Source organism: Anopheles arabiensis, chromosome 2 (assembly GCF_016920715.1).
Source record: "Anopheles arabiensis isolate DONGOLA chromosome 2, AaraD3, whole genome shotgun sequence".
NCBI lineage: Eukaryota > Metazoa > Arthropoda > Insecta > Diptera > Culicidae > Anopheles > Anopheles arabiensis.
The window spans coordinates 53,884,218-53,909,526 of NC_053517.1; the positions used below are offsets into that span (position 1 = coordinate 53,884,218).

At 42.8% G+C, this 25,309-nt stretch overlaps 1 protein-coding gene across 3 annotated transcripts; it reads left to right on the forward strand.

The window, feature by feature from the left end:
* Nucleotides 1–856: 856 nt before the first annotated feature.
* Nucleotides 857–21,864, forward strand: LOC120897369 (E1A-binding protein p400-like). 3 transcript variants are annotated; one of them, XM_040302209.1, is made up of 8 exons: nt 857–1,091; nt 3,783–3,975; nt 5,979–6,160; nt 14,144–14,260; nt 14,366–14,860; nt 15,027–15,105; nt 20,102–20,169; nt 20,585–21,864. In XM_040302209.1, exons 1-8 carry the CDS (start codon nt 1,080–1,082, stop codon nt 21,137–21,139), a joined length of 1,701 nt encoding a protein of 566 aa, XP_040158143.1. In that variant the 5' UTR covers nt 857–1,079; the 3' UTR covers nt 21,140–21,864. The 3 variants fall into 3 exon arrangements, with proteins under 3 accessions (XP_040158143.1, XP_040158142.1, XP_040158144.1); XM_040302208.1 differs by lacking the exons at nt 20,102–20,169; nt 20,585–21,864 and adding an exon at nt 16,223–17,013; XM_040302210.1 differs by lacking the exons at nt 14,144–14,260; nt 20,102–20,169; nt 20,585–21,864 and adding an exon at nt 16,223–17,013.
* The last annotated feature ends 3,445 nt before the right edge of the window (nt 21,865–25,309 follow it).

Consider the following 25,309-nt stretch of genomic DNA (forward strand, 5'->3'; position numbering starts at 1 on the left):
TGTTATATTTAGTGGCATTTTTTTCTCTTGCCCAAGTAACACTTTTCTTACTTCTCGCAATTCTCTTGTAGATACCTTTGAGCTCAATTATGTTTGCACAGTGTGGTACAAGCTTCGGCGATTACCCGGTGTTGGCAGGAGATGTTGCACAGATTCCAGCGTAGCATCAAATCAACCGCCAAATAACCCATTCATTCGTGAGGGCTTGGTTTTCCGCGTGTTTCAACCGTTTCACATCAAGCCACATGCACCCAGCCACTGAGATACAGTCGGAGCTAATAAAGCTTAATTTTAATTTGCAATGAATCGAGTACTGACCGCAAGGCTAAGCTGCTAACCATGCGGCTGGATGCTTGGAGTGCACTAGCGATTGCACCGGCCAGATAGTCAGTCAAGAGTAAGTGCTTGCTAGCTAGTGCCGGCTTAAGCTGCCGCTCTCTTGAGCCGAAGTGTTGTTCATACCTAAGGGTGGAGTCGTTGCACACATAGTGGGGAGGGGGAGAGCAGATCAACCCAAGGCCGTTGCGGTGAACGACAAAAAGTGGAACTGAAACGGAGTTAGTATGGGAAAAATTGTTAGACAGAAGAGAGAGAGAGAGAGAGAGAAAAAAACACCTCCTACTGATATTATGAACGCAGCGTTAGAGATTGCACGTGTGGTGGTGATGATGTTTCGCTCTTTGCAGCTTGCAACGCTACTTGCATTGGACGGAGTAGAAGTGCATCCGATAACGGAAAGAGAGGGATTGGAAAAGAAAATTCCACTGCTTTCCCACCCAAACACCGGTCTGGGCTGACGCTAATTAAAAATATTACAGCCATATAAAACGGAATTGTTCCGTAAATTCACTTTCAGTTGAATGTTTACTCTCTCGCGGCTAGTTGGATAAACCTAGGATATGTTTGTTTGGTAGCATTAGGCTGTTGTTTTGCAACGAATTGAATTATTTGAAAGAATCTTTTCTGCAAACGCGTTCAAGTGGATTGTTTTGTTTCTTTGGAATTGGTGTTTTTTGTGAAGCGAGTGACAAAAAATCCATTCATTAGTTGTTCGTGTACGTGAAGCTTGTGATAAAAATATGAAGTTTATGGTATGTGATTATACGTATCTGCATTAAAAAAAATGAAATAGTTTAATATTGCGAATAAAACAAAGGTGACAATTATTCAAATGTCGTTGTACGTAGTTTATTAACTTTTTTCCATTGTGAACAGTTAAAATTTGCAATGTGAACATAATAAAAAGGCGATGTAATTATGACTCCAACTGCTGTTCTGGTCTGTGATCAAGGGTTTGAAATAGTTAAAGCTCGTCAGCTGTCCATCGTGCGCTTGGATAAGAAAAGTGTCTGAAAGGAAGGAAATAATCAGAAAGAACGCAAAATATGAGCACCCAACATTGTCGCTTGCAGCAGCTGTGTCCGTTGGTGAATATGAAGTGTCAGATTGTCACAGTGCACAATGCATACGGTGTTGCATCTGCTTCCCGGCACAGCGTACGAGCGTTCATCGGACGATAAAATAAGGAACACTTGTTACCGATTTCCGTTAAATCCTTCACACATTCAAAAAGCTTATCCACCACCGACGGACAGACTGAAGGGCATAGCTTATGGTTTTGCACGCGAGCAACGATCCTGGAACGTTGTTGACGCTTCCGCCGATTCGTTTGCCCTGGTTCAGTTCAGAGCTTTGGCAGTTGAGGTAGTACTGGCTGCGGCTGGATGGCTTGCGATGTCGACTCGTACGGATTAGCCGAGAATATCGCTCCGTTTGGTACACTCCTGTGTAGATGAAACTGTATGCTCGAAAGTGTGCTCCACCAGCCAATCTCCCGCCCCGTTATGCCTGGTGTTACTGTTCTTCGAGGCGACTCTACCCAGGGAGCAATTGTGCCGGTGGTGTAGCACCATCGAACACCAACCTTCCTTTATACACATTGGTGCATCCGTGCATGAATGTGTATGTGTGTTCGAGAGAATGCGAAAGGTAGAGACAGTAGAAGTGGATGAGTTTTACAGTGAGCAGAAAGGATTAAGATTTATCAAACGAAGAAATAATGGCCCTAACTATAAAATATGGTTTCCGAATGCGATTTACCATCAACGCTCCGTACGCGATCCGATTTCCTTATGTTGTGTAGATGTTTGTTATTTTTTTCTGCTGCATCACCAGACGACCGCGAGCGGCCGAAGTGTGGCGGAAAATAAAATCCAAACGAAAGCCAATACAGCCAAAGTGGAAAGTGCGCTAAATAGGATTAAATGGTGATTCCTTCCATTTAAAGCTTGAGCATTCGTGCCGCAAATTGTAAGGGGGAACGGCGAGACTGGTCAATAAAAAAGAAAGTTCTTGCAGCTCCGAGAACAAGGATGAGCTGTTACAGTGCTGAAAGTCAAGGGGAAAGTTAAAATCGTGATGGGAATTGATTATCTCTTATTGGCTTCTCTAGCGCATAGAGAAAACAATAGGCGAAAAAGTGGAAGTTGATGAATAGAGTATGGTGATGAAATTAATAATCGATTCAGCTATGATGCATAGTAGATGCATGACGGAGCCATGGCATTAATAATTGATCGTTTTGCTTACTTTCTTAATTGACATTGACAAAGGTTTTTTAATTGCTATGTGTTCCAATCATCAAGTTTGTAAAACTGATTAAAACTAGAAACTATAGTTCGATTAGTTCGGCGACCTTGAGAGTACCAATTTCCGATTAATTTTAAAATGAATGTTTTGCAATACAGAATATATTGTATTATAATTTCCCAAGGATTTTCCAGATTTTACAGGTTTCTGTTGAAACACATCTTGGAGACAATAAATAATTAGGTGCACATTCGAAAGTGAAGTCGAAACCCCTGTATGTTAGTAGTTATGCCAAACTATTTTAGACAATTTTCTGAAAAGTATTTTTAGATTTACAGATTTATGAAAATAATGGTGTATTGTGCTTTGTTCCGAGGCCTGATCAATTAATGGAAGCCAACTATTCATTATTGGTCGTAACATATTGATACTTCCGCCATTGGAAATTCTACGGCATTTTTGAATAATGGGTGTGGTGCTCGACCGCGGAAAAGCAGCTGCACGAAATCGATCACCGACATGCAAATTAATCACTTCACAATGAACCGTGAGCTGCACAACGGTATTAAAAACAGGGTAATTTGTAAAAGTTAAGCGATTGTTGGTTTGATCGTCACTTATGTACGGCTAATTTTACAACCAAATATGGAAAAATTATAAAAATAAGCCAATTACGTTGCCACGTAGAACGCACATTTCATGATCACTGGATGAGAAGGATGCACGTTTAATGGTTTATTAAAATACAATTAATGGATACAATTGAATATTCTAAACCAAGCCTTGGTTATTAGCCAGAAAAGAATCATAGATTGGTACTCTAGAATAGTAAGATCTAGATTTTCCAATTGATCAATCTCAACAAAACGAATCAATTGATAGAAATGTAAACGGTTCAGCTACAATAAAAATTAAGATTCGTGATTGCATAAAAGACCGGTTCGTTGTAATATGAATATTTGTTAAACAATTATGCTTCAACGTGTGCCCGGTTCTATGTTTCACAAGGTAGTCGAGGGAATTGTAATTCTATTTGTCCAGTCCATGCATCAAACTCTACGAAGAACAAAAATAAAAAACAATCTGTATGCTAGAATCAAAGAGAAAATTGTTTATTCATGAAATGATTCCTTCCGTACATTTTAATTCGCTACAACATTTTGAGTTTCTGTTTTTCCCCTTGTTTCAAACAGCAAAACATAGTCTTGTTGCTACTATTGTCCAGCAGTTGTTGGGCAGATGGGCAGCCACAGCCGAACCAACAATCAGTGCAACCGGAACAATCCCATTCCCTGGCAGTCGGTGAAAATGTCAGCAAAAACGTGGCCGGTGTCGTGGACAAGTCGCAGAACAAAAGAGGCGCCCCGGACATACCGGTGGTCGTAGGTAAGTACCACGGCTGGGCGTCCTTATGCAAGCAAATGAGAAGCAACAGCGAAGGCTTACCACAAGCGATGCTCGCGTTCGCTGGGCAAATGATACAATCAGTCAGAGCAACATCGTTCCGTAGGTAGCGAAGGCAGCAGTGGGTTTTGGTAGTATCAACAAGGCTAGCGAAACGTATCCGGGCACGTCGCGTCCGTGTTGTTGATGATAGTTTTCTCACCCCTTCCCAGGCGGATCTCTCCGTCTGCGCGCGGTGAGGGTCACATAGTCGAAGGTGCAAGCGTCACGTCGTCGGTTTTGAATGTTTTATTGGAATTTATATGTAAAACCGACAGCTAGCTGTAGCGGAAACCGACTGCAGGAACGATTGTGCACAGGTGCTCAGATTGAAGTCGTTAGTTGCATCTTATAATGGTGGTAGCTGATCCTTGCAAACGGGCTCCGGTCCTGGTAGAAACGCGACCATAAAAAAAGCACGGAAACGTGGGTAGCAGCTTAGGGAGGGGAGTTCCATGCGATATGTATTTTTCATCGTGAGCTTTTCTGTCCTGCTGTATGGTCATGAGAAATTGTTGCACCAAGAAAAGCTGTCAGGCGGACGAGCTCTGTATCCCGGGATGCAAAACCATTTACAAGGGTGTAGCGATAGGACTATGCTTACATGCACTGCATAGTGCAGCTTTTGATCGTACCGCCGGAAGGGTATGTATGTTCGTTTGTGTATGTATGTGTGGTTTATTTTAAAATATGCAACGGATGTAAGCTTTTCTGTTGCGCCCGGTACGATGGGAAATGCATGATCTGCCGGTGTGCGGCTTTGGTTTTATTGAATTTTATTGGTACGGTTTCAATTTGAAGCCTTGAGAAGAGGGATCTGATGCATGGTATTAGGAATTCATTTTATGCAAAAAAAAATAAGAACATATTTCGCATGAAAATACAGGCACATGCTCTCATAACACTATTAATTGAATCCACTTTACAAGTCCACGATGTGTGAACTCACTTTGTTTGCAGGGCGTGGGACATGCAATAATAATTTATTTCTATAAATTGGTTACGATAATTGTGCAATGAAACTGCAGATAAAATTTAAATTCAGAACATGTACTTTAAGAAATTTCTTTTTGCTTTAAACAATTATAAATTTTAAAAATTTCTGTTGTACTGATTTTGATTTGGTTTTCTTCTACATCGTGTTACAGGCACAAATCGATTACCGATTAGAAATAATTCAACCTACATCTTTGACTTTGATATGAGATAAGTTCAATTTGCTTTAAAGCGAATTTTTCGTAGGTCGATTTTGAGACTTTCAAAAATGAAAGCTGTATGAAATGTTTAGCTTACTGTCGAAGTCCATTTCAGTCATTCATTCACACCATCTATGATTGCAGATTAAGAATTCAGACTTCACATGCATCTTCGCTAAAGCATCGTTGCATGTTTCGATGAGATATTCAATTTGGCTACTCACGCGTGTACACGCGTGGAATGCTTGATGAATGTTTGAACGCATGACTGAACACATGACCCCGGTAGAATGTGATCAATAGATTCCAAAACGGTCTTTGGTCCTATACGTTTCCTAGAAGAGAAAGTAAAGATTGCTGACCGATTGTAGTTAATAGACTCAATCGTTTCAGGCATGACGGAAAATGAATGCTTAATTTTCTCGCTAATCGGATTACAACAGCTTCGCTACCACGAAGGGTCACCACAAGTCATTCAGCAGCCTTTTCCTTGACCGATTACAGATTAACCTTGCTGCATTCATATGCGAGTCCATACGGCTCATTTCACATTTCTATTGTTGAATTGAAGGTACATTATCCTTTTCGCGAGAAGTCGTAAACACGGAACAGCCAAAGAATAGTTTTTCATCCATGAACGAATGATGGCGTATTTGGCTGGCAAATTCGTGCATGGAATTATTTGATGTTTACAGATATGATGGTTTAAAGTGGAATTAACCTAACCCATGCACATCCTCTACCTTCTAGGCACACCGACGCAGCATACGGCTTACATAAATCATCACGTTACTGGGGCGACAGTCGTGGCTGCACCCATTTCTGGCCACAGTACGAACGCAGCTATCGGGGCTGTTCCGTTCGGGTACGGGCATGCGGTATCCAGTGCCGGACACATCCTGCAAACACCCAGCATAGCGACAGGACACCAGGTGAGTTGGTGACGTTGGCGTACTCGGACGTGAAAAATGGACGCGTTGGTAACCGCCGACAGGTAGTATATTACGTTGCTGGGTTGCACTGACGGTGGCAAGTGGATTATTCCATCTGCATTGTTGATGTTGAGCTGCACATGCACAAATGCTACGGTTGCTGACGGCCAGAGACGCACGTAAAGGGCGCGCATCACAATGGGAAAACAATAACTCAAGGGGCTTGCGGATGGAGCTTTTAGCTGATAGCTATTTTCTGCTGATAAGCCCTACGGCACTTGAGAACAATAAGAGCTTATGCCAGGACAACCTGGCCGCTTATATGCGATACGAGTGCAGGCGAGAAATATAGAGCATAAATCAACCAATGTAAAAAACATTGTTGATAAAAACATTATTTCCTGTAAAGTAATTCCAGGTCATTTATTCAAAAAAAAAAAAAAGAAAAAACAAAATGACTCCGGGTTTAGTTCAACATTTCTGATAAAGCGTGCTTCATTTTTAGGAAGAAGGTTGTCAAGCAAAACAAAACTGTGTAAAATGTGGGCTAAAACTGGATCAATTTAATGAAGCTATTATTATTCATGGCAAAGGTATCGCAGCGGAATAGAGCATTTCTTTATCGAGAGTTTGTTTCTTTTTTTCCTACCTCAACCAATTATGCATATGAGCAAAAGTAAAGGTGTGTGATATAGGCTCTTTTGCAGCTAGAAGGCTCGGAAAAGTTTTGACAAACAAAACAAACAAAAATGTATCCCAATCAGCAACGAACACTCTTGGTGCGAAGCTGATAGAGTTAGCAACAAAAAGCTTTCGGAACCTTTGCCAAATTGAACGTACGTGTTGCTTGTATGTATATAAATATTTACAAGCAATCAGTGTATGTGTAGCTAACCCTTGTTAATGGAGAAATAAAACATGCGTTGGTATTATCTGCTCCGCGCATCGCCAGGCTTGCCAAAAGCTCCAGAGGCCATCGATTGCGTGGGTTGCTTGAAGTATAAATTTGAACCCGCGTATATAGCACGACGCGATCGAACGAGTGAAAAGAGAGCTATGTACCACGGTTTGTGACATCATATATCCAAAAGCCCTGTTGAGCAATGAATAATGAAGGCAATATGATATGGAGGAAATATTTACACTGGGAATCGGAAGGTGTCACCGTGCTGTACTGACTTGGCGCTGTGTCTGTGCATTGAAATATAACACTCATGGTTTTAGGTAAGGTGTTGTTATCAGTTGTATAAAAGAATATTTTACGATTAACTGGGTGATCATTATTGTCCGTGTTCTTTTGAGAATATCTTTAACGAATAGTTTCAATTCACTTCAAATAAATACATCATAAATGGATTAAATAGCGATTCGCCGTGGCTCGCTTCACGTGATTCATTAGTTCCATCATCTTCCATTATGTGACTCCTCGCAGATTAGTGCACTGAGAATGTAATAAAAATAGCTTCCGGGGGCTATAAAACGTTTTGTTCACTTTTCATGATGAAATGTTTGAAATTATTCTTTGTTCGCCAAAAAGACCAATCAGTTTTGCAGCAAATTCCGCGTTTAAAGTTATCCGAACTGTAAATACAATCTCCTTGAACCCATTTCATTTGTCGATTAGTTTTTTTGTTTTATGTCCCATTCCAGTAAACTCCCTTCCACAAAAAAACACACACACTCATTTTAAACTCCCATCAAGTATCTTAAGTAAGTCACACGGGGTTGCAAATCCGCGGAACCACTTTGCAGAATTATCACATCAGTTTCACCGTCACCTTCAAACTTGCTCAATCAATCTCTCGCCCTGTATGGTGGGACCGACGTGTGCCCGGTTTGGCAAGTTGCTCGGTACTTTGCGTTCATTAATGGTGGCGTTTGTCGTCGACCGAACCCGACATACTTCCTCTGGGAAACGTGAAGAAAATAAGAAATCAATTTAAATGTCATCAATTATTACGCAACAGTGCTGTCAACTTTTCTCCGAAACCGAACAACTCCATCGTCAGGGCGGAGCATCCCCAAATGAGCGGGTCGCGTTTTCAAGGTGTAGCAAGCAGCGGGAAAGATACTGCCAAGTGATGAGGAGTGTTGCCTCAAACACACATATACACACCACCTCGTGGAAGATGGAGCTTGGGTTGCGAAAATGTGGTTTTTCCTGCGGATGGTTACATATTGCTTTTCCATCGGGAACGGTTCGTTACATGTGTTTGGAAATGTGAGGTAAGGGCGCTTAAGGATACGACTTAGGCAAGTCGCTGCGACCAGTGTGTGTGTGTGCATTATGGATGAAACTTGGCGAAATAATTAACGAACGTTATTTTTCCTCCCGAGGGACACAGCTGGAAAACACACGGCTGTTCACGCACAATCGTGTACAGTGCGTGGTAAGGATTCCCTAGACGTGTCATACTTTCTTGAGAGCCTGTTAGCAACCAACACTACTCTCATCCAACGTAACCTCCCAAATCGACTGTGTGTAATGTAACGATAAAAAAAACCTTCAACTCTGGCAGCTGAGCGCTCCAAAATGCGAACGGTTTTACTTTAATGAGATCGCAAATGTCACGGCTTCGGTAGCGCAGTGGCATGTTTTCTCGCGTGAAAAGACGTCATCTTCGCAGCCAATTTTCACTTCCCAGCAACCGAAGCAACCGGTGTATGCGATGGCAGGCTTCCGTGCGATTGTTTGATGGATGGATGGCTACCGGTTGCTGCGCTGCGAAAGGATTTACGCTTCACCCGTGCAGTGCGTGTGAAGCGATGGAAAAGTTGTCAGCTAAACTTTTTAACGAGATTTTCCAAGTGAAGAACGCGCTTTATTGGGTTTGTGCGGTTGGCAACGCAAGTAAACCGGGCAGCCATTATTTACTTCCGGGTGCTAATGTTTGTCGTTTACGAGGAATTGAGGGGCTGCTCGTTTACGACACTCATTAGCTTAACTGAAATGTACTGAAACTGAAAAATGGTAATGTGTGTTGTGCATTGTTTCGCTTCGACCGGCACCACTCAAATAAATACCACATTCAAATGGTGCTAGTAGAGAAAAAGTTAAGATAAAACTGAATCACATTTTCATATTACAACACGTCACACAACTTTGATCATCGGTGTAAATAATTTACGATTGTCTTACCGACAACAGAATTTTCTTGTCAAATATTTCAGCAAAAAGCGATGATTGTAATTCTCACTGAGAATTGTAATCATTTTACTAAACAATTGAGTTCTGACAATTTTCGTTTAATTAACGGCTCGTTCATGTGCAAAACAAAATGCTCTTCTTTGCCCGGACTTCTTCTTTGGCACAACAACCGTTGTCGGTCAGGTCAAGGCCTGCCTGTATCCACTAGTGAGGTGAAGTGAGCTTGGCTTTCAGTGACTTATTGTTACCAACCATAGCAGGATAGTCAGTCCTACGTATGGGGGGGCACGGTATTATTCGGAGATTGAACCCATGACGGGTATGTTTGTTAAAGTCGTATGAGTAGACGACTGTACCACCAGACCGACCCCAAATTTGCCCGAACTAGTTAATTATATAAAGCGGCTCTACACCGGTTGGATGAAATTGTGTTGTAACAATATTTTATAACTTTAGTGACTCACTGTATAGATTTTTAGACTTATACTCCGATTCATTCCACTTGACAGTGTCTCTCTATTGGCGTACTAATTGAGCAAACACTTCTGAGTTAATTTCATAATTAAATCAACAGGAAACACCAAATCATCATACCTTGTGTATGTTTATTCCCGGAACTTCCGCACCATTCCGCACGACAAAGTGTAGTTAATTTTTAGTTCCTTCGCCTCTAACCTGTCCATAGGGCGAACGGTAGAGTCTTTCTGTTGCCGCATTCACTCGCCGTTCGCGAGCAAAAACACCTCTACCGCCGGAACCGGCTTGCTGGTGATGAAATAATCTATGCCTCTTTTTCTTGCCCAGCAGAGTGGGCATCAAGTAAACAAAGCCACCGAACGGTGTGGCCCCGGGGGGAGAGCGCTTTTTGTAAAGAAGCTGGAAAAGCATCGTGCAGCCCTGCACACGGACCGGTTTCATTACGGAAGCGCTAATGGTGCAAGGGCGGCTAGCGCAAGGTGATGTTTTGCATGCATCTAATTTCGCATCACACGCATCGCAAGTGCAACAATTATGTACGCCAAGGCAACCGGTAAAATGGTTAGTGGTGGGATGGGCTTGGCAGAGGTAGGTTGCTGGCTGGAGGCTTGTAATCAGATCATGGGTGTGCAAAGTGTTGGTGTTTCGTCGGTTTCCCTGGCCGTCACACTCTATCGCGTGTATTAACTTACCGCTTCCTTTGGCCAAACAGATAATTACAACCGGGGACAGGAAGCTAATACGACCACCACGTGGGGCAAGGCGAAATTCATTGAGCAAATTGTTCATAAATTAAGAATGAGTGGTTTGGTGGTTTTACCATTACCATTTAAAGATATTTTTTTTGTAAGTTTTGTATATCATATCTCAATGTTTTTGCTGGCAAACAAATATCAATATTTTGTAAAAAAAAGAAGTATATTTTAAATATTTCATACCATCGTATACTAGGAATTTATCAAATGTTTTTAATACGTTCTTCCATGACCCTGTCGCCCTAACAAAAGATGGGCCCATTTCCATCTGAAGAACAAAAATGTCCTCTAATTTCATCCAGTTAGCCAAATATCATCAAACCGGGATCATCTCCTACCATCTCGGATTACAATCTGCATTGAAAAGTGAGGATTTTTCGTCCATAAATTCGTCCGCGAAATGGCATTTATAATGAAAATTTTGCAAAATGTCCCAACCCACTTGGGGCGCCCTACGAAATCCTCGTTCGGATCGGAACAATAAACAACACCAGGGACACCGCAGGGCCGTGATCGAAGCAGGAGCAGAAAAAAGGGTTCTATTGAAATTACAGACCAATGATTCGCGGGGAAAAGTTTTGTGTTCCGTTTATTAAATTGCGTCCCACTCGGTCGTCCTCCGGATCGGAATGGAAATTGGAAAGGATTGCGATCGGGCCGCCGTGCTCGGTTTTGGGTTAAAATAATAATGGCAATAGTAATGTCAACGGTGACAATTTTCTTCAGCTGGCAGCCGATTTAATATTGCCCGGCCAGTGGGCGGAAAGTTGAAAGTTCGTCCAATCGGCATCGGGTTGCTTCGGGAAAGGGATTTCCGGGTGGGTTGGGGTGGTGTGGTTGGGTGATAAATTCGTTATGTAAGCTCCTGTTGCTCTAACCGCCCGGTGATACCCGTCGGCGGTTTTTGTTTGGCAACGATTTTCAGGAGCATCGCTTCCTTTTCGCTTCTATTGTATATTTTTAGCTCGGCTGGCTTTTATGGACCGATAAGGTAGACACACGCGTCGTGCAAATTTCGGCTTGTATTTTCCCGGCCACGACCGCATCCCAAACCTTTCCACCGGAAGAGCCTAGGTGGGTGCGTGTGTGTATGCGTGTTTACGTGGAATGTATGGATGGAAATTATTCGAAGCTTCATTAACTTCCGTTAAGCAACAGGCCCAAAAGCCCCGGGTTGAGGACGATAAGGTGCAGCTGGAAAAATATCGCGTTATCCTACTCATCAGCGAACATAAAGTGGCGTAATGGTGCGAAAAAATAAAACTCACCACCACACACCGTGAAGGATATCGAACGATTCGTTCGGAAAAGTTGTAACCCATAAGCGGGTGAAAAGTGTTCTGGTCCTATTTTTGCAACTCATTTACCGTCACTGTGGTAAGCGTTGCTAATGTGCGGAACCTTTCGCGTCCTGTCCTTTCTTTCCTTCTATCTCCCTCTCTTTCTCTCTCTCTCTCTCTCTCTCTCTCTCTCTGTGTAGCTCCTACCCTTCCCGAAAAGCGGTAGCTTCTCTTTTTCCCGAGAAAGGCTAGCTTGAAATGAGCAAAAGCATTGGCCCAGTGGCCGGGAATTGGCGGCAATCAAATTATATTTCGCATGAAAGGACAAATTAAAACTTTTCCTCCCGAAAGCTCCCCGCGTGCTCGTTGTTTTGTGAGTTTCTGCGACACTGGAGATGCTTTAAACATGAAAACCTACAACATAAATGGAAAAATTAACCAAAGAGTGACATAATGTGGAAGGATGAACATTTCGATTTACAAACCTCCCTGCCATCGTTCGTCTGAAGCAGTTTGCGCTGAATCGTTTAATTAAGTTTCAAGCACTACTATAGTCTCATTGTGTGTGCATGTGTTTGTGTGTGCCAGTGCTTTGTGGCTGAGTTTGATTGGATGCAATTCTCTCGATACTTTACCATTCGGTACAGTTTGACCTTCGAAAATGAGCGCAACATATTTCGCATAATGTAATGGAACGCCGGTAAGTTAAGCCGAGCGAAAAAAAACCTCGTTTCAACAGTTCGTTTAAGCAATCTGTCGGGGAAAATGAAGCAGTAAAAATGTATGAAGTGAACATCCCCAAAATGAACCTCTTCTGTTCTGCTCTGGATGAGTCGTGCCGCTGTGATAAGCTCGGGCACAATGTAAAGCGAACTGGAAATCCGAACAGGTGCAGCAAGGTGACAATTTGAAGCTGCTATTTTATACGGTGTTTTTTTCTATTTTTCTATTCACCTTCAACCGATGCTCCAACGGTGAGAAGACACAGCGAAGCATCTTGCACGATTCATTTCGTCCACACGTTTTGAGTTTCTTTCGTTCCAATGGAAGCTCTCCGATCACGATGGGCGCTTGTATAAACGAGTTGCTGATGATGTTGGTCTTGATTTTGGGCAGAAGTTTTTGTTCTCTATTCAGTTTCACAATCCTTTTTTTTTGTTCAATATAAATGCTACGTTTGCGAGAGAACAGAATCGTCAAGCAAATGCCTCTGCTAAGTGTGTTGCTAGTGAAGATGCGTCTGTGAAAGATGTTTTATATAATTTAAAAAGACTACTTCTTAACAAAGCACATTTTACAACAATGTTTAAAATCGTTTCAGAAATTAATAATACGATACTTGTTCAGATTGATTGAAAGAAATTAATCGTAATCCTACTCTTCACTATTGAACCATGTCGCAACTCTGTATCGCTTCACAAAAAACACAACACGAAAATAAACAAACAAGTTAAATAGTTTGACATGTTGCTCGCAAAAGTACACGATTCTTTTCTGGATCCGTAAACATGAGCAGTCGTTGCACGATGAGATCTCATTCTCAATGTACACTGATATTGAATCGATTTATCTGGAATGTTTATCGCGACAATGTTTATACCGATTGCATGGAAATCAACGCCAGGGAGGGGAAGAGTTAATCAAACAAAGAATGATTTCGAGGAACTTTCGGGCCTATAGCTTGTGTTACGTCTCCACAATACCATTTTCGTTTTAGCAAACTAACACTTTTCAAAGAAAATACTTGTTCTATTTGTGTAATTTCTTGGAACATAGCTATAACATTAGAATGCTAAACAAATTGAATATTTCAATTCAAGGTTCGTTTAATGTAGATATTTCTTAGTTGCTCTGTTTCTGAGACACGCACATTATTATAACTCGTTCGGCCACGTTTCCATGGACTAACTAATGCACCGCAGCACATTTATTAAGCGATTGTAACGGAACGTATCCATTTGCGTGATCGCATGTATGCTTCGTTGTTTTCACCCTAGTCCGCCAAGGCGTCACACGGTAATGTATCGTGTCACTGCTTTTCAAGGCAAGACAAGTAACGCTCGCTTATTTGCATTGATTTACCTAGCTTTAGCTTTAAATGTACCGACGAGCGATGAACAAAGACGAAAATGTTGGACGTTGTCGAGAAAGCTTCAAGCTTGCCACCGCTATTACGCAAGCCAACCGAGCACGAAACCATGCAAGAACCGTTCACGTGGGATGGATGACTTTATTTTAAATCGCTTGAATGGAGCAGGATATCACGTGCTAGGGAAACGTAACAGGCGTTTTTGTAAATTGTGTGCAAACGACTATTTTACAGCACGTGATACACAAGGTGAATTACGTGGCGCCCGCATCGACGACAACACTCAAGTTGGCAACCGTCTCGGAGGGCTCACATCTACATCTTCAGCCCGTTAGCTCGGTTGTGACAAAGGTAGTTTGTGGAGCGCTGTGATAGCTTTCGCTCTTCTAGAAGCAGGATTAGTAGAATTCATTTTTGTTTTGATTGTTTCTTTATCCTCACAAAACCTCCAACCAGTACAACTATGCAGTGCCGCAGCTTTCGTACGCACACTACCCCCAGTATCAGGTGTACCATCATAACCAGCCCAGCCCCGGTACGTTGCAGCCGACCGGCACTACAATCTTTGCCGCGCATCAACTTCACGACCATCCGGTGGCTACCGTCCACGAGATTGCTCATCAACACCACCAGCAGCAGCAGCAGCAGCAGCAACAGCAGCAGCAACATCTGCAACAACAGCATACGGCGTACGCTCATCAGCAGCCCATTTACGCACACCATCCGGCTGCCATTCATTACACCGTGCCAGCATCGGTCGTCCATGCTGGCCAGCACAATTACCAACAGCAACAGCAGCTGCCCCTGACCCACACCCAAGCCATCCACTACCAGGCGAACCAAGCCGGAGGACAGCCGGCAGTTCCGATCGTCCATCAGGCCCCGATTGCCACCATCAATCAGGTACACCAGGCACAGCAGGTCTACGCTGCCCAGGGCCAGCTGACGAAGGTAAGATGCTTCGCATAATCATAACCACCCGTCGTGGGGATGGGTGGGTCACTACTCTCCCGGGGATTGCATTTAATATCGGAAGCAATTTATGGAAATACGCTCATATACTATGTTGCCTAATTTCCTCTTTTCCTTTTGCTACCCCTGCTTTGTCCTTCCATAGTATCCACTGGCGGCACAGTCCTACTATGGTGCGGGAGGACTACAGCAAAATCAGATCTACTCTACCGTTCCCAGCTATGGTAAGTCTTTGAACGCTTTAGAAATTCTGCAGCACCCAGCCCCGGAACCGATTCTTCCGGGATGGCACAGTCAATCGTTAGACCATTCATTACTCTCATCACCGAGCGTTGCCGGACACCGGTGCCGACCGGTCAACGGTTATGGAGATTTGGGAAAATGTACGATCATGCTGCGTTGCATTATTGGTTGAATAAATTTAGTGGGGTGCGGCCTGCTGTTATTGTATCAATTTCTGATTCTATTCAGTTTGCCTGTACTGTGGGACGAAGGAAGGTTCATGTTTACTTTTTCCTGTTCCTGGATTTTCATGTTATCTGTGAGACATAGTGTGCCGGATTAGACGCTTAATGCGTGAGAATTAAAAGATTATCTTCTTGTGTATTTCATATGTGGAGTAGGAATCGTTGGAAAATATCGCTCAGAATTGGTTGAACTACCAATTGGGACAGTTAAATAAAGCAAAGCCCAATTAGGTTTGAAGGAAAACTTCGATGGTTTCAGATGTTTACTATGTTTTAAAAGTTGAGTTGTATTTTATACGGTCGCTCAACGTACACCAGCAACTTTGACAAAATATATCGGTGAAGCAACGTGGTGCGACTTTGTCGTGTAAATGTCATTCAGAGCATCCATCCGAAGCAAGAAATGCTGATCTAACTTCATGATAAAATAAATCTATCAATCCTGAAGAGTAGGCATGTAGGCAGATTGGTGAATCTCAGCAATAAATATGTTTGCTTGGAACAGTGTAAACAAGTTGCATATGGTTTTGAAGAAAAAACAACTTTAAAATAAACAATTCAACTCGTTCCTTTATCCGCTGTTACCGAAAACAAGCGATAGTTTGTAAAACTTTTTCCATCCTTACAACTATCCAAGCGTTCTTCACCCAAACACTCATTTGTCGCTCCCGCATGACTCACATTCAGTTCCGGGCCCAGCCCGCCAGTGCACTTTCAATTCCCGCTTGACTTCATCTCATCCGGTGTTGGCTTCAATCATCCGATCCGGGCACGAAACCGACACCAGCACTGGCGGTCTGGTCCGAATGAAGGTCTTTAACGGAGCCGTTTTCTTCCTGTGTCTTCCCCTTCCTTCTCTTTACCCACCGTGCAGGTGATCCGGATACACTAACAAACCTGGTTAATCCTACCACGCCCCAGTTTCTAACTACTCCCCGCCGTCAATCCACTAGGCCCATTCCCGGTGACATTCGACCGATCACTGAGTACGATGACGATGACGACAACGGTAGTAACGATGGCAACAACGAGGATGGTGTGCTTTATCGTGACGAGTCCACCGACACTGGCGATCGAAATCCGGCACGGGACGAACCGTGCGAAAAAGATGGCAAGAAATCGGCCCAGCCGAGTGCCTTTAACCGGAACCTCTACAACATGTGGCGTGCGTACGACGTGGCACGAACCCTGTTGAAGGCATCTGGTGCAAGTGGAGCACCGGCTAAGCCACGGTCCAAACCGGACCCCAACACCAACACTGACCGCATACAGCTCATTCACCCTCCGGGCGAGTCGGACAAGAAGCTTAAGGGCAAGTACTACGAGGGCAAGTACTACGGCTATTATCGACACGGTCGTCAGGATGCCGGTGACCAGCATGGTCCGGCGGCGCACGGCGATGGAAACCGTAAACCAAAGTCCGTACAGCCAAACGGCTCTCCGTCGTCCGCGCCATCGCCGTCGTCATCGTCATCGTCCTCCGGCGAGAATCACACACACAGAAGGAATCTGAACTAATCCGGCCCTCAGCGATGTCCACATTTATTCCTTCCATTTCTTTCCATTGCTTCGTAGTTGTTTAACTTTCAGCCACCCGTCAAGGTCGGAGTTGTGCTCGCTTTTTCACCGTGCATCCAGTATATCCAGTAAGAGATCCAGCAAGTGCACGAGGTACACAACTTACCACATGTCCTTGTAACCGCTTCGCCCTGCAGGTTTGATTCGTAATGTGATATCTTTGAGTTCGCGATGCATTCTTCGTTGCAAACACGGAACACCGAACAACGGGTCACGGTGCACCAGGTTCTTACAGTTCAGCTAATGCACCGCAAGCACTTGTCACTCACTTGCAGCTGACGCTCGGTAGCTTTTTCGGTAGCGTCTTTTCGCCCGGTTGGCAATGTCCTTGTTTCGTCCTTGCCGTCTGATGTGCGATAAAAGGAACGTGGTAAATCGAATGGAATGTGGGCACCATAAAGCAAGCGGTGGGACGTCCCATACCATCTCATCCTGTCGGTTGCATCCCGAAAGGACTCTGTTCGCCAATATTTCGTGATAGTGAAACCGTTCCCGTTTCCTGGGCGATCTGGGCCAAATTGTTCGACAGCCGGCAACCGTCGACGGGAGGGTGGTGAGACGAAAGGGATGATGATGCAATCAGCATTATCTGCCATCTTCAGGCCCGTTCCCAAATCAGAGGCAGGGCAGTGCTTTTTGGGCTGTATGGCGTGTATGGGCACCAAAGACCGGGAACGACATTCGCCCATTTAGCTCAACACATTCACGCCCCAGCACAATACCTTCGCTTTTGTGCTAAGTTTGGCCCACTTTCCTTTTGGCCATTGCCGTTTAGATTTTTGTGAAGAAGTTTTCTGTGCTGTTTTGGGGAATTTCTTTGCATTTGTGTTCTGCTTCCTACCGTCTGCGGTTACGGGTTGATGGTAGGATAACAGCAAACAGGCATTTTACCCCCATTTCGGTGGTGTGGATTGGTGCACGACTATTGAAATGCAAAATGTTTGCTACCACACACAAGGAGTCTGCACTCGCACCGACGAGCTATGATGGCTGTCTCTTTTTTGGGTGAAAACTATTGTCAAATGATATACCGGCTAGATAGCAAGAATGGCATGTGTGAGAGTATAGGATAATTCAAGAAAACGGGGAGGGAAACTTTTTTTTTATTTATGTCAGGTCCAGTAGAAAGGAATGCTGAAACATGCAGAGGAACATGATTGAGATGCAACATACATCGCAAAAATCGATGCTTTTGAAAGACATGATTCCATGACAGGGAACATCGAATAATTAGGGCAGATAGGCGTTTCTGAGCGTTTTAGTTTTCTCTTCCCCTTCATTTATAAACGTGAGATCGATAGAAATAAGAAGGTTCTTGTTTAATAGCTAAACCTACTGTTTACATATTTTAACAAAAGATATCCATGTATTTGGAAATAAATGTGTTTTATATATGTTATGTTTCAAATCACAGCTTCCACAACTTGTTCAATGTTTAAGGAACAACAATTTGAATATCAATTTGATCGTGTATTCAATTCCGTATGCAGTGTATTTTTAAAAGCAAAATCTTTGTATTTTTCTGCAGCCTGATTCTACTGCAGTCGATATAGTATTGCAGACTTGTTTAAAAATGGATGTGTTACGATGCTCCACGAGACAATACGCAAGGATGGTTAGAGTGTGGAAAACCCTTTTGCTAATGTTTCTGAGTTTGGATTGAAGCATTATATGCATTTGCAAAGAAAACAAAAAATCAAATTTCGAAAAAACTAAAACCAAACAAAATTAATAGTTCCAAACAAATGACAAAAAAAAGCATAAACATACCAAGCACCATATCAAACTTCTGTAGTGTTTCTTCCGACACACATCGCTTGAAGCTTTTTTCTTCCTTCAAATTAAGCTATTAATCAAAGTGCGTTGTGTAAGTTGGACAGGAACAAACAATATTGAATAGTAGCAGAATAGGGGACTGTTACCGAGTCGGAATGGAAAACAAACCCATTCTGGTACACAGGAAATGGTCCCACTTATGTTTCATTATTGCCATTTCATTGGTCGCAATCCATCAATGAAGTCGGCGAAACAGCGGAACAAGAAATGTTAGCGTGTTTGGCACCAATTTGAAACTTGTTTCCATTTCTTATTTCCTCTGCTGCCCCAGGACCCAAACATTGTTAGGGCATTTTATGGATCGCTGCACACTCAGCATTCTACCCAACTCTACTCGACTGGCTTACAAAGTTGTTTCTGGGAAAGGCACATAATTCGTTACATTGCTGTGATTAAGAGGAAACATTTTGCGGTACGATCATGATTTTGCGTTCCTTTCAGTTATTTATGCGAAACGTTTAAAGTACAGGCGAAACAGGGACAGATTAAAGTCCCTACTGACATTTACGACTTTATCGTAGCGAGAAACTAGTGGAGGTCGTATTGGTAATTAAATCGTGCACACAAATGTGCGAAACTGTGAATGGTAATCGTTTCTAGGCTTTAAAGCAAAGCAAAGCGTTTTCGATGAAAAGCTTCAATGCGAATGCAGGATGTTAATTCAAATGATACAAATGAATAATCTTCCAAGCGCAAACCAATTCTATTTAGAGATACCCAAGCATCCATTAGGCAGCCAGCGTTAGCAATTTGTACCGGCGCAGGAATGCAAGACCGGCAAAGGATTACTGCGGTGTATGCCCAGTTCTTATCGGGGGCCAGCTAGGGCCCCGGCTGTCTTGGAATGTGAATGAATCGGATGTTTCAGATTTCTTCACCATCAGGAGCGCTTACATCCGCAGCCAAGGTTTTCTTCGGCACTATCCGTACTGAACAGGAGAAGCTGAAACCCTTATCCCTGGATTGCTGATGATGAGTTTTATGTAAATGAAACAGCACTTTGCAACAAGACCGGGGCAATTAATCATCGCTCAAGATAATCCACCGGGCACAAGCTTTCCTGGTGTTCGAAAGCTCATTCATTTTCCCGCCTTCATCGGAAGATATCGCCAACTCCGGGTGCCGGGGAACTGGCAAGTCGTTACTGACGTTGAGAGTTTTGCATTGGGTCTCCAATTACCGCGCCCGTAAACGACCCCTTTAGTATGGGTGGGATTGTTCTGCCGACATCGTGCTACAATCACTATGCAATCCCGTAATCCGGATATTTTGTTATTATTTTTAATTCTTATCAGACGCTTCCCTCGCCTTACTCAATCTCACCAAATTCTTGTTTCAGCTTTCCATCAACACGGTGCAGGCGGTGCTGGAAAGCAGCTTCTTCCTACCGTGGCTACTCCTGTTCATGTAAGTAATTTATGCTAGGAATGGTAATAGGGGTTTAAGGTCGTTATCGACAGATTTTCAGACTGCCATTACATGCAACCAAAACTTAAATGGGCATTAAAAGCATTAGGTTCGTTTCTATTCATGCGTAATATATATTTTAAGACCGGCATAAAGATCAATGCATTAGATGTTTCATACTGCAATTTATATATCTATATCGACTTGCATAAGTAATTCTACATACGACGCATACCACCTTGCCCAATTTGTACCTAATAAATATTAATAACACACAATAATAACTTATCCACCACTCAATTAGTAAAATTTATTTAAACTGCACTCATACAAAGCTGATGAAATGTCAACGCAGGGAATAATACATTAGCTCAAGTGTACGCTCATCAATCGTTTTGACCATGTTCAATTGCAGCTTAAGCCATCGGTCCCCGTTACAACGGCCACCACGACCCAACACCATGGCAACGGTATTAGCTACACCGCCTTCACGCAACCTTCACACGCAGCTTCCATCTCTGTGGCGGCTCATCTGAAGCCTGTACCACAGAGTATACTTCAGACCCCACCTTCATACTATAACGCTGCAGCTTCAACCAACGTACAACAGCAGCAGCAGCAGCAACAACAAACGTTCCAACCACAGCCCAATGTCTTTTACCGAAATCAGTTGCAGCAGCAGCAGCAGCAACAGCAGCAACAGCAAGCCCAGCAACAACAACGAGTACAGATTTACTCAACCGCAGCAAGCCCTCTCCAAAAGGCTCCCTTAGTGTACTCGGCTGCCGGTCAGTTTAGCCATCCAGTTCCATCGCAGTACGCCACGTATGGTTACGCTCCGCAACAGCACCATCCGGTCGCTGCCGGGGCACTTTTCCAACCGCAAGCTGCATTGGGGAAACTCACCTACGCGCAGAATAGTGGTTCGGCGGGAGTTGGAGCCCGTGGTCCAATCTATCTGTTGCACTAATCGGTCCCATTCATTTCCTCACGGTTGAAAAGAGATAGCAGATGGTTGCATCCTCATCTTTCCTGTGGTACTCTAATCCACGGATGAGTTCGCCACGAGAAGGGTTCGAAAAAAAAAGCGAAGCAAGCATAGTCACTTCCTGGTGGCGCAAAAAAGGGATAGAGTAAGGGTAGAGTAGCCGCGAGCGGATAAATTTAAGGGTGGTAGGAACGATTCGATTACAGACAAGCTTTCATCCGTATTTATTGGTACCAATTACACGTAGAACATGCATGCGAGTGACCTCACGTCAGGGAGATTGAAGTTCCAACGGATTGCAACGAGCTAAATGCATTCCCCGTGAACAGCAATTCTGGGGTTGTACCGTTTCTATGGCGGTTGTTATTGTGTGTTGGTTACTGTGTGAGTGTTTTTTGTGTGTGTGTTAATTTCAATTTGAGGCTTTTGTGATAAAGTGTTTCTCCTCATGGTGAATTGATGGTGCACAGGCAACAGAGAAGCACAGTTGAATTAGGCTTGAATGAAACATGTCTAACAAATTCATCTGGTTTTGTAACTGATTGGCCTCGTTTGGTATCGTTGTCAGGCAATCGAACGAAGATAATTCAGTCATCTTTCTGTTTGATTGGAGGCTTTAGAATGCATTGAACGTCAAGGGTAGTAATGGTAATGTTAATTTTAAAATATTTAATGTATCAATAAAATTGGTTGTATAAAGATTAAAATGTTTCGTTTCGTTTGTTTCGGGTATCACACGGGATAAAATTGATGCCTCGTTTTAATCAAAAATAGAAGAATATGCAATCCGATGAGTGCAAAAATAATGATTACAATGAGTTCAATAATTTGATCCCAAAGCTTCGAATCTTCTTATCTATCGTAATAACCGTAGGTAATTCAACAATCATGACAATCATCCGTTTGGATACCACTGAGTTTTTGGTTTACCACGGAGTTTATTGGACCCATATACCATATACCATATACAGGTATTCCCCGATATACGCTATTAATGCGGACCGGAGGCAATAGCGTGTCTCGAATATTAGCGTAAGTCGAATTTCGATGTTTTCGGTCAATTATAGCTAATTCTCGTATCATTCTGCTGGAAGGGTAGGTATTAGCCATTAAATTATTTATTTGATCTGATTTCAAGTATAAGTTTTTACAATTTTGTACCATTTAAAATGGTTTTTTTTTATTCAACCACACGGGAATTTATTTTGAGTTTGACATTTGTTGTGTCAAATTGGTATGAGAACTGTCAAATTAAGAAAATCGTGTGTAGCGAAATTGCGTTTATCGAGTATGGCGTATATCGAGGAATTTCTGAACCTTTGAAATGGTTTTTAAAATTCGACCAAAGGGAAGTTATTTTGCATTTGTCATTCAATGTGTCAAATTAGTACAATTTGCTCAAAGAATTGTCAAATTTAGAACATTCCGCATAACAAAATCTTGTTTATCGAGTATGGCGTATATCGGTGAATATCAGTACCCATATACCAGCGGTAAAAAGCTATCGCGAATGCGAGGCCTTATACGAGCTCGCAAACTGCTCGAATTTGCTTGCGGGTTTTTAACGCTAGTGTAAACCGCACTTCACACTGAGTGTAAAAGTTCTGCGAACAAAAACAACAATCTTGTATGGGAGTCAGAAAATTGCAATGAAATTAAGTTTAGTGTAACATCTGAACATGTAGTAAGTCTTAAAACCTATTCTCATGCCACCATGAGGTGTGTGAAAAGTTTCGTTGAAAATGATCCAGCCGTTTCGGAGGTTGTTGGCAACAAACACCGTGACACGAGATTTATATATATATATATATATATATATATATATATATATATATATATATATATATATATATATATATATATATATATATATATATATATATATATATATATATATATATATATATATATATATATATATATATATATATATATATATATATATAGATAGAAGAAGAAGAAGAAGAGAAGAAGAAGAGAAGAAGAAGAAGATTGTTTATTTATTGTTATTTGAGATTGAAAATTTAATTGATTTTAAATTTAAAGTCTCAATCATTCTTTGAAATTGTAACCTTTTTGCACCAGCTGTAAGATCGCGGGGCACCGATCTAGAATTATATTTCCACGAAGAATCTCATTTAGAGTTCCACGAATTCAACGGCTATGATTTTATCACTTTCAACTTACATTGCACAAGGCACTTTACGAAACAAACAAACAAACACCCTTTTGCTAGTAAACCACGGCAACAAGAAAGCACTCAAACTAGTTTTCAAGCACCATTGTCTGGGGCTACGTTTTGCTTGGAATATTACTTTTTTTTACATGATGCAAAGCGAAACAGCAAACTTTCCTTTCTTCGGTCCAACTTTGATTGCTGCTTAAAGAAGTACTCATTTTGAGTAAACTGATGCAGTGCAAACAGTCTCGGCACCGCGAAAACAATCCCTTCTAATGATCAGACAGCTTGGTAGAGAAGGAAGGGTGGGATCTCGTACCAAACTTTGTCGTCTCAATCACATTAGAAATGCATGATAGCAATACACACTCTTCACGTCGCCTGGCCGCATCGTGTCAATGGGAAAGTTTCGTGCCTTCGATCGATTCACGATTTGCGATAAATAATATGGCAACGGTATGGCAATGTGGAAATCGGAGGAGGTAAATGGGCTACCATTAGGTGCACCGGGGCAAGGGGAGCGCTAGTGACGAGTTGAGCACATGATGTGACTTGATTGGATTGTGCGAATTGCGGCCTACGACTGTTCCAATGTAATTCGACCTGTTAAGGCTGGATTGTTACAAACACAGAGAAATAGAGCGAGAGAGAGAGCCGGAGAGAGAGAGAGAGAAAGAGCGAGAGAGAGAGATAGAGAGAGAAAACGAGAGAGAGAGTACTTCAGGTCTGTGGAAGACAACTCCAATATAAATCACCCAAAGGTCCTTTGGTAAAGACAAATAAATGTACACAAAAGTTGGACGCAAAGTTGTCGACGAAGTTAACAGTTCGTCCTGCTTGCCCGAGGTCTGAAGATAAAAAAAGCTTCCGAGAGGCACCGAGTGGCTGCTTGCGTACCGTAAAACTTTTCCCGAACCCACTTCCGTTTCGCTTCTTAATGCTGCTCGTGACGAAGGAAGCAGTCGTTTTATGCAAAGGTTTTATTCACTGGTTCTTCACACGGAACGTTCGTCGAATGAAGAGGTAAGCAAGCGTTCAATTTTGGTAAGCAAAACCCCTAAACTCGTGAACCACGGCTGGGAGCACATTAGAATGGAACTGGAGCACCGGGCGTAAAAGGGGTTTGCCCTTGGCACCGGTGGCGCTTTCGGTTCGGTTGGTTGAATTCAGCTCGGCTCCCACAATATTAGCCATATAAATCAACCAAATCGATCGTAAAAGTATAACTTTTTCGGGCAGCCCAAAAGCGACCGTCTCGTACCACGCTCCTGTTCCATTTTGAGCCCCAACGGGAGTTACACCCGCAATATCAGAGTTCTGTCATTGGTCGTTGGCGGTCGGGTGTGTAGGTGTGTTAATGTGTGCATGTGTGTGTTGTGTGTGTGTGTGAATGCGGAGTATAGCACCCATCCCTCCCTCCATGGAATTAGCTCCTAAATCACGGACCTTGCCGTAAGCTGTGCGTTGTGTAGTACACTGGTCCGATGGCGCATATTAGGGTGTCTCAGGGCCATATTTTGTGTAAGGCGTCGAGAGCTGTAATTAACGATTAAACGGGACCGGGCGGAACGGTCTTCCGTGCCAAAAACCTCCGACAGGAGAGGGTGGACTTTTATTGACTGCAATGGCCGAGCGAAGGAACAAAAAGACCCTCTCCCCCTCCCGTTCTTTTCGGCCCATCGTCAGCTCGATGTCGAAATCCTGAATTAGCATCATTAGTAGCGCAGAGAGATGTAGTGAATGAACCACCGACAAGTCCTTTCCACAAGCAGACGCTAATAAAGTTTAGCACAAAAGCCAAACTAATACCTTTGCTTGTTTTCTCCCTTTTCACTATTCGCGGACTCTGTTTTCGTACCGGCGGTGTTCTTTTTTTCCCGCCGTTGTCGAGCGTGCTCCAGAGATTTGCTAGTTATTATTCGAATTCCCACCATTTACGGATGCCGTATCCATGCTGATAATTGTCATGATGT

Excerpts from the sequence above, each read along its gene's own strand:
- LOC120897369 (XM_040302208.1), top strand. Across the intron at positions 6,161-14,143 it reads GCATAGCGACAGGACACCAG|CACGTGATACACAAGGTGAA; the intron begins GTGAGTTGGTGA and ends ACTATTTTACAG. Across the intron at positions 15,106-16,222 it reads CTCTACCGTTCCCAGCTATG|GTGATCCGGATACACTAACA; the intron begins GTAAGTCTTTGA and ends CCCACCGTGCAG.